Source organism: Peromyscus maniculatus, chromosome 22, assembly GCF_049852395.1.
Source record: "Peromyscus maniculatus bairdii isolate BWxNUB_F1_BW_parent chromosome 22, HU_Pman_BW_mat_3.1, whole genome shotgun sequence".
Lineage (NCBI taxonomy): Eukaryota > Metazoa > Chordata > Mammalia > Rodentia > Cricetidae > Peromyscus > Peromyscus maniculatus.
The window spans coordinates 6,327,640-6,338,070 of record NC_134873.1 but is presented as its reverse complement, the minus strand read 5'-3'; the positions used below and the strand labels follow the sequence as shown (position 1 = coordinate 6,338,070).

Below are 10,431 nucleotides of genomic sequence, written 5' to 3'. Positions count from 1 at the left end.
GTGTTCCACACAATAGAAAAAGAAGGAACACTACCAAACTCTTTTTATGAGGCTACAATTACCCTGATACCCAAACAACACAAAGATGCAACAAAGAAAGAGAACTACAGACCAATCTCCCTCATAAAAATTGATGCAAAAATACTCAACAAAATATTGGCAAACTGAATCCAAGAATACATCAAAACAATTATCCATCACGATCAAGTAGGATTCATCCCAGGGATGCAAGGATGGTTCAACATACGAAAATCAGTCAATGTAATACACCATTTAAACAAACTGAAAGAAAAAAACCACATGATTATCTCCTTAGATGCTGAAAAAGCCTTTGACAAAATCCAACACCCCTTCATGATAAAGGTCTTAGAAAGATCAGGAATACAAGGAACATTTCTAAACATAATAAAGGCAATTTATAGCAAGCCAACAGCAAACATCAAATTAAATGGAGAGAAACTCAAAGCAATACCACTAAATTCAGGAACAAAACTAGGCTGTCCACTCTCCCCATATTCAATATAGTACTAGAAGTTCTAGCTAGAGCAATAAGACAACAAAGGGAGATCAAAGGGATACAAATTGGCAAGGAAGAAGTCAAACTTTCACTATTTGCAGATGATATGATAGTATACATAAGTGACCCCAAAAACTCTACCAGGAAACTCCTACAGCTGATAAACTCCTTCGGTAAAGCGGCAGGATACAAGATCAACTCAAAAAAATCAGTAGCCCTCCTGTACACAAATGATAAAAGGGCTGAGAAAGAAGTCAGAGAAACATCACCCTTTACAATAGCCACAAATAATATAAAATACCTTGGGATAACACTAACTAAACAAGTGAAGGACCTTTTTGATAAGAACTTTAAATCTCTAAAGAAAGAAATTGAAGAAGATATCAGAAAATGGAAGGATCTCCCATGTTCATGGATAGGTAGGATTAACATAGTAAAAATGGCAATCTTACCAAAAGCAATCTACAGATACGATACAATCCCCATCAAAATCCCAACACAATTCTTCACAGACTTGGAAAGAAAAATACTCAACTTCATATGGAAAAACAAAAGACCCAGGATAGCTAAAAGAATCCTATATGATAAAGCAACCTTTGGAGGCATCACCATCCCTGACCTCAAACTCTACTATAGGGCTATAGTAATAAAAACAGCTTGGTACTGGTATAAAAACCGACATATGGACCAATGGAATCGAATTGAAGACCCTGACATTAATCCATGCACATATGAACACCTGGTTTTTGACAAAGGAGCCAAAACTATACAATGGAAAAAAGAAAGTATCTTCAACAAATGGTGCTGGCATAACTGGATCTCAATATGTAAAAGATTACAAATAGATCCATATCTGTCACCATGCACAAAACTCAAGTCCAAGTGGATCAAAGACCTGAACATAAATCCAGTTACACTAAACTTAATAGAAAAGAAAATAGGAAGTACTCTTGAACGCATTGGCACCGGAGACCATTTCCTAAATATAACACCAAAAGCACAGACCCTGAGCACAACAATTAATAAATGGGACCTCTGGAAATTGAGAAGCTTTTGCTGGGCAAAAGACACAGTCAATAAGACAAAAAGACTGCTAACAGAATGGGAAAAGATCTTCACCAACCCCACATCTGACAGAGGATTGATCTCCACAGTATATAAAGAACTCAAGAAACTAGACATCAAAATACTAAACAGTCCAATTAAAAATGGGCTAAAGAGCTAAACAGTGAATCACAAAACAAGAATCACAAATGGCTGAAAGACATTTAAAGAAATGCTCAACATCCTTAATTATCAGAGAAATGCAAATCAAAACGACTCTGAGATACCACCTTACACCTGTCAGAATGGCTACGATCAAAATCACCAATGGCAGTCAATTTTGGAGAGGATGTGGAGCAAAGGGAACACTCCTCCACTGTTGGTGGGAATGCAAGCTTGTACAACCACTGTGGAAATCAGTATGGTGGTTTCTCAGAAAATTAGGAATCGAACTACCTCAAGACCCAGCCATCCCACTCTTGGGCATATACCCAAGGAATGCTGATTCATACCATAAAGATACATGCTCAGCTATGTTCATAGAAGCACTATTTGTAATAGCCAGAACCTGGAAACAACCTAGATGCCCGTCAACTGAAGAATGGATGAAAAAAGTGTGGTACATATACACAATGGAGTACTACTCAGCAGAGAAAAACAATGAAAGCATGAAATTTGCAGGTAAATGGATGGAACTAGAAAAAAAATCATCCTGAGTGAGGTAACCCAAACCCAGAAAGACAGTCATGGTATGTACTCACTCATAAGTGGATTCTAGATATAAAATAAAGAACAATCAGACTACAACCCACAGAAACATGGAGGCTATATATATAGCATGGAGGTCCCTAGGACGACTGTGGCTAATAATAAATTTCAGTTTTACTCAATTACTGAGTAAACCTCAATGAAACATCTCACTATTAAGATAAGAATACATACTCTATCAAGCTGATAATAGAAAAATAAATAAATTAATTAATCTTAAACAATAAAAAATAAATAAAAATAAAAGAACAATTTGAAATATTAAACAAACAAACATTTTACTAAAGTTAAAAAAAGGAAGAACTAGGGACTCATCATTCCTCTCCACATTCTATTCTTTCCCTTGTTTTATATATTTAAAATTTTTTTATCAGTGGATTCTGCTGGAGTTTATTGGTGGATTCTGCTGGATTATCCGATGCAGATATGCACTGGAGGACTCCTGTTGCAAATCACCCTCTGGAGTGATGGAAGGATCTTTCTACTAGCACGTGCAGGAGACCCGATCTAGCCTTGGTGTGGCCCCGGAGTTTGGCTTATGTCTTTCCTCAGGACAATGAGGTTTGTCTTTGGATTCCTGAGTACTGAATGTGCCCTGTGGCTGCTGCCGAAGCCCAACATGACAGAGACCTAATGGGTCTTCATGAAAAAATCTACCCTTCTGATGCCAATGGAGATTGAGAGCCCAATATGGCCAGCTTTGGTAAGCATTGATGTAAGCCTAGGAACTGTAGCCATGAGATTGGATTCTCCAGAAGAGCTGCCAGCTAAAGTCATGCTGGGATAAAAAAAAAAAAAAAAAAAAAAAAAAAAAAAAAAAAAAAAAAAAAAAAAAAAAAAAAAAAAACAGGCCTTGACGGTTCATGTTCCTGGAGTTGTATCCATGCCAGTGGATGTCCACACAATCCAGAAGAGAATTTGACATTGATGCTGCTGCTGTTCCTGTTATAACAATAGTGCACACTGCTGCTACTGCTTCTGGGATTACCATTTCATAATTGCTTACTACAGCTAGCACAGTGGAGACCCTGGCAACAAAAGTAGCTACCACAGTTAGTTAATCTTTCGTTCTATTGGGCATGATAAATTTAATTCAGTAGTTATATACATCTCGATTGGCTTTGAAAATTATAAATTTATAAACTCAAGTTCCAGTTGCTTTTGGGATACTATCTTACAAGGACTCCAACAAACAGTATGGCTCATTAAGGAAGGGAATGGCTCAGTTGCCTTTAGCTTACTGGCTATGGGTGAGATAGGACCTCTGTTGGTCTTTTCTGTATTGAACACATAGATTGCAAGCCCAGTGCCACTTTGAGATCTTTGGCAGCAGTTAACTCTGCAGCTCACACACGATTGAGCCGGTATGATAATGAGTATTCAGAGACGGGTAATACCTGGGGGGCACTCACCAACCTAAGACAGAGCACCTGTGTGGCCTGGGCAGGCGTCTCCATGATGGGTAAAGTGACCTGCTGAAGTCCCACACAACCCAAGTCAGAAGCTCATTTCTTAATAAAAGGGGGACCTGTAGGGCCCTGGCCCCCATTTTGCATAACTGTTGCCTTGCTTGTGGACCTTGACATTGATATCCTCCCAATGCTAATTTCCTGCCAGGTTCCACCCGCCTGAATGCTTAAGCGAAGTTCCTTGTCTGTGTCTCCTGAATAACGGGCATTAACAGCTTAGATGCAAGATTGTAAAACGGGCATTAATAGCTTAGATGCAAGATTGTAAAACACCAGTAGCGAACTTCTGCCCTCCAGGGTCCTCCCATTGTGCTGTAAGCCTGTATTTAACCTCCTACTCCCTTCAAGAAATGACATTTGACATTTAAAATTAATATATATATATTCAAATATATATATATAAATAATATATAAAATATATTTTATATATATAAAAATATATAAATTATATATAAATAATATATAAAATTAATATATATATATTTGAATAATACTGTGAATGTAATCTATGAATACCACAAATGTGATTAATATCATGAGTGTAAGTAATGAATATCATGAGTGTAGTTTAAAAAATAAAAATTAAAAAAAAGGAATGAGAGACTGCTCTGATGCTTAGTACCTCTTGCAGAAAACACTGTTCATGTTTCAGCACTTACATGGTGGCTCATATATGTAACTCCAAAGTCCCAGGGGATCTGACTTCATCTTGCCTAATGATGAGTGACCTTGTTTGCAGACAGAAAGGGATGACCATGTTTGTGTGGAAATATGCCTTAAGGAGAGCCTGGTGGCAGGAGCCATTCATGTGAAGACCTTGCTCTTGTCCTTTCCTGCCTGAATCCCACCTCCACCAGCTGCCTCTGAAACCAGGTCATGTGGTCTGGCAGGGTGTCCAGCCCATATTGGCCCCATCTCAGGTGGAGTAAATTATGATCAAGGCTCTGAGCTTGAATCCCAGCACCTTTCAGAACAGATGATCATCTCTGTGGATGTTTGTGTAATTATGTACTTGTAAAGATTTTGATCAGATTTTTATTTCTTTCATGTGTATCTGTAGGCAAGTGCACTTAGCCACAGTGCATAGGTAGCGGTGAGAGGCCAACTTGGGAACTGGTTCTCTCCTATCATATGAAGAGCAAAGTTAGGTCACTAGTGTTGGTAGTAGGCCACATTATGGGCTAGTCCATCTTGCTGACTCTAACTGTATGTTTGTGGTATGTAGAATGTGACTGGTATATTTATGTGTAGAGCACTGAGATGCATGTGTCAGAATGGCTGGCATTTTTGCATGCATATTTGGAGAAGTCTTCATGAGTTTTGGTTTTCAGGAGTTGGGTGTGGCAGAGGTATTGTGAATGCATCATGTTGCCTGTATCTCTTGTATGTTAAGGCTGACATGGCACTGGCAGAGACTTGGCCAAACTTATCAAGCATAGCCCCCGCCTTAGTTTCACCCAATGCTGCACTTGTAGTCCCCATTCCATTCTCTGCTCCAGCCTCTGCCCTACCCACTGCTGGACCTTCCTTTGATGTGGCCCTGCTCAAGCTGACCCTGCCTACACTGGTTCCACCCACTTGATGAATGCTCCACTTGACCTTGCCCAATCCTCCTCCATCTTTCCCCAGACTTCAACCCTCATCCAAGTCTCCAGCATCAACTAGCCTCTGTTCCTCCCCCCATCCTGACACCACCCTGGCCAGCCTCTATCCATGCATCCATAGCAGCATTCCAACACTCTGGCCCCAACCCTACTGAGCCCCATCAACCTCCCTGAGTCTATAGGTAAATACTTGTCAGCAGAGGGAATTGTAATAAGGGTAGAAACAGGCATTTGGGCAACTTTTATGTGACTTGTTTCTGTCTTCTGGACATGCTTGGCCAAATCATAAATATATCACTTCCATTTGATAACAGATTGCTGTTGTTTATATCCTAATTTATGACTTAATAGGTCAGATAACACCCATGTCATAATGGGAAGGCAGCTCAGGTTGCATAATATGGTGGCACATGAAATGTTCAATTTCCACTAAGGCTGAATAACAGGCCAACAACTGTCTCTAAAGGTGGTAGAGCCTTGCTTCAAGATCACAGAGGTCTCCTTTTTGATTCAACTACAGAGGACCAGCAAAGGCTCCTAAGAGCATTGCTATCTACCACTGACACTTCAAGTGGTAAAAAAGCCTGTACAGCAGCCAGAACCAATTGAATACCTCCTGTTCCCAGCCCTACACAAAGCTAGCAACTGTCTAAGTTACTTTTTATATGGGCCAAAATAACATAACCAAAAGAGGAATGTGCTCTCTCCAGAATCCAAATAGGCCTACTAAATATTATGCTTCTTTCTTGGTGGTAGGAGGGGCCCGGTGTTATAACTTGTCCTTCATATTAGAAGGAGTATCTCTGCATGTGACACAGTATGGTGATATTTTATTTGTATTCAAATGTTATTTGTATGTTAATAAATAAAATTGCCTGGGGGTCAGAGCTATTAGCAGGCCATAGGAAAGCAGGGCAGTGGTGGCATATGCTTGTAATCCTAGCACTTGGTAGGCAGAGCTAGGTTAGTCTCTGTGTGTTCAGGGATACAGCCAGTATTGGATACACCTGCCTTTAATCTCAATACCAATCAATAGAAAACCTGGAGGTCTATACAGACAGGCTGTGACAAGGTGGTCATGTGGTTGGGTTTACAACCAATGAGAAGGCAGAACAGAAACACTATAAAAAGACAGACACACAGGAATTAGATCTGGTTCGGAGAGGTAGGACCACCGCAGGAGGAAGGGTAAGGTTTTAGCTCTTAGCTCTGACCTCTTGGCTTTCTTCTTTGCATTGGTTCTGTGTTTCTTATTTAATAAGATGGTTGGTTACATCTACAACACAGCACTGGACTCCTAAGAATTTCAACCAGATAGAAGGACTTTGAAATTTGATTAATGTTCCATCCTCTTGATGCACATATATGTTAGCAATGAGTTTGTGGCCACTACCTCCTGCTCATTTGGTGCACTCAACATAATGTCAATACAGTGCAGCAATGTGATATTTTGTCAAAGACAAATCAAGCTATAGAGACCCCATTGGCTATCTGGTAATTTCTGACCTTTATCCTGTAAATAAATCAATTTCAATGGTTTATAAGCACTTGTGATATAATACCCATGGGAGACAATTTAGTGGGAAAAATAAGTTTAAAGGCAATAAAGAATCCACATGATACAAAAATGCCTGTTTTGGTCAGAATTCAAATATTTGTAGTTATTTTCGCCTCTCATGATAATATGCAATGACAGTCCAACGACATCTCTCCTTCTATAGTTTTATAGAACGATTAGTGCACAATTAGATGGCAAACATTTTGATTTTGCTGACATTGCACTGGAAATAACAATCCTAATTCATGAGGTTAGGAAGGATTTGGTAAATGAAATTAGCTTTTCCACAGGCCCTCCTAAGTCATCATCAAGAGGGTAGGTGCTGAGAATTGAACCTGTGTCCTCTGGAAAAGCAGCCATCTTTCCAGATACCTATTTTGGATTTTTTGAGACAGGATCTTTTTATATACCTATGGCCATCCAGGCACTCAATGTCCAGGATAGACTGGCCTCAAAAGCAGAGATCGACCTCCCTTTCCCAAGTGCTTGGATTATAAGCATGAAGCACTACAACAAAGTGACATTTTTTTAAAATGACCTATCTTTGAATCAGATACTGAAAGAATATAAGATTTAAACAGAAAGCATCTTTTCTTTCAATACTAATACTTCTAGAAATTTTTCAATGAATTAATTTCAATGGGTAAATCATATACTATGTTCTCAATATTTTTGATTAAATTCTTAGCTTTGTAAGTTTCCTCCTTTAAAAAAAAATTAACTGTGGCTGGGAATTAGTGGCACATGCCTTGAGTCCCCAAACCTGAGACAGAGGCAGGCAGATCTATGCAAGTCCAAGGTCACCATGACATACAGAAAGAATTCCAGGAGGGTCAGAACTATACAACTGTCTCAAAAACAGACAAAAATTAATGCATGTAAATAGCAATGCTATGGTGTGGATGTGCCAGTCAGAGGACAACTTACAGGTTTCTATTCTCTATTTCATCTGTTTGAGCACTAGAGAATGAACTGAGATAGTCAAGTTTGGCAGTAAGTGGCCTAAGGTGGTGAGTGAACTCACTAGCCCTTATTTCAATTTCAAAACTATTTATGTGCTAGTGTGTGGATGTGCATAAAACCTAAGTGTAGTAACCAAAGAAAATCTTGTATGAGTAATGTGGGTTTCCAGAGAATGAACTCAGGTCATCAGGTTTAGCAGCAACCACGTTTACCCCCTGATAAAATTCTCTGGCATTCATTTGTGAATCTGAGAAAAATGTAAAGATCAAGTATTTAGTCCTCAGAATAATGTCACATAATCCAAAAATAATGGAGGATACCATAAATACTATGTTAATTTGCAAATAGGTTTTATTCTTCAAATTATCCTGTGTTCCCATATTGTTGGAATAAAACTAGTTGAAAAGCTTTACCACATTGACTATATCCACACAGGGTTTCTCTCCAGGATGACTTCTTTCATGTATTTGAAGATGACTTTTAAGTGAAAAGGTCTTACCACATTGATTATATCTGTAGGGTTTCTCTCCATTTTTCATTTTATGCCTGTGATGATCACTTTTACAAATACACATACAAATGCTTTACCACATTACATGGATTACATGGATCAGATACCTCTCCACTATTACTTCTTTCATGTATTTGAAGATGACTTTCACATGCAAAGGTTTTATGACAATGACTACATTCATAAGGTTTCTCTCCAGTATGACTTCTTTCTTGAGTGAAAAGACACTTCTGTGCAAATACTTTACCACATTAATTACATCCATAGGATTTCTCTAGTATGTCTTCTTTCATGCCTGTGAAGATGACTTTTATATGCAAATGCTTTACCACACTGATTACATCCATAGGGTTTCTCTCCACTATGACTTCTTTCATGCCTGTGAAGATCACTTTTACATGCAAAGGCTTTACCACATTGATTACATCCATAAGGTTTCTCTCCAGTATGACTTCTTTTATGCCTGTGAAGATGACTTTTACGTGAAAAGGCTTTACCACATTGATTACATTCATTGGGCTTCTCTCCAGTATGACTTCTTTCATGATTGTGAAGATCACTTATACATGGAAAGGCTTTACCACATTGATTACATCCATAGGGCTTCTCTCCAGTATGACTTCTTTCATGCCTATGAAGAACACTTTTATATGCAAAGGCTTTACCACACTGCTTACATTCATAGGGCCTTTCCCCAGTATGACTTCTTTCATGTATATAAAGATGACTTTTACGTGAAAAGGCTTTACCACATTGATCACACTCATAGGACTTCTCACCAGTATGACTTTTTTCAAGCCTGTGATGATGACTTTTATGTACAAAGGCTTTACCACTATGATTACATCCAGAGCATTTCTCTCCAGTATGACTTCTGTCATATATTTGAAGATGATTTTTATGTGCAAAGGTTTTACCACATTGATTACATTCACTGGGTTTCTCTCCAGTATGACTTCTGCCATGCTTCTGAAGAGTATTCTTCTCTGCAAAGGCTTTCCCACATTGATTACATTCAAGGTGTTGTTCTCCGGTATGAGTTCTTTCATGTTTTAGAAGATAACTGGTATGTGAAATGGCTGTATCACATTGATGATAACTATACTTTTTCTCTCTAATGTTAGTTCTATGTACTTGATGAAGACTATGACATGAAAAGGCTTTATCACTTTGGTTATTTTCATAGGTTTTTACTACCAAATGAGGTTTTTTGTGTACTTTTAAAGAGGAATCAGATATAAGTTTTTTATCATGTTGCTTACATTCATAAATATCTTCTTCATCATTGGTTGTTTTGTATCTTTGAAAATATCTGTGATTGTTAAAGTCTTTAGTACAAGGTCCACATTTATTACTTCCTTTTTGCATATGATTTGTTTTACTTTTTTGAAGACAACTTGAAGAACTCAGAGTTTTACCACACTGATTGCATACATAACATTTTCCTGTAGTGTAAATAAGACTACATATGCAAAGTGATCCAGTACAGACACATGAATTTTCATATTCCTTGTACTTATATGGTGTTTCTCCAATGTGAGTATGTTGAGGTATTGCCACTGAAGTTGGAAAACCAATTAATTGTAAACTTGTATCACAGTCACCATGTCTTCTCATAGTGGGGACTACCAAATATCTTCCATTTGTTCTGAGAGAGACCGAAGTACAATGCTTCTTTCCATATCCCTTATGTTGACATGGATTGAATCCAGAGTGACAGATGACACACCTGCTAAAGGAAGATAACAATTAAAGGGTTTACACATTGCATTCCCATAGTCAAATGTTTTGTGTGTCATACAGATGTGGTATAGGGATTCAGGTTTCTTTACCATGACAACCTCCTTGTCTCATAAACTGCACCTCTAGCTAAACTATGGTAAGTCACTCACTACAAATACTTGAGGAGCACTAGCTTTAATATGGAAGATTTCATATAAAAGATCTTTGACATACACTAATCACCTTATCAATGTGTATACCTTTTAAGATAATTG

At 38.2% G+C, this 10,431-nt stretch overlaps 1 protein-coding gene across 3 annotated transcripts in view; it reads right to left on the bottom strand.

Moving 5' to 3' along the window:
* Window positions 1–8,256: 8,256 nt before the first annotated feature.
* Window positions 8,257–10,431, bottom strand: part of LOC102903906 (uncharacterized) — a 40,608-nt gene continuing 38,433 nt past the window's right edge. For 2 of the 3 annotated variants that reach the window (XM_042269799.2, XM_042269800.2), the window contains one exon: window positions 8,257–10,163. In XM_042269799.2, coding sequence (XP_042125733.2) covers window positions 8,690–10,163 — 1,474 coding nt within the window. In that variant the 3' untranslated portion in view covers window positions 8,257–8,689. Of the gene's footprint in view, window positions 10,167–10,431 lie in introns of all 3 variants that reach the window. The other variant, XM_015991025.3, reaches the window with a different exon arrangement.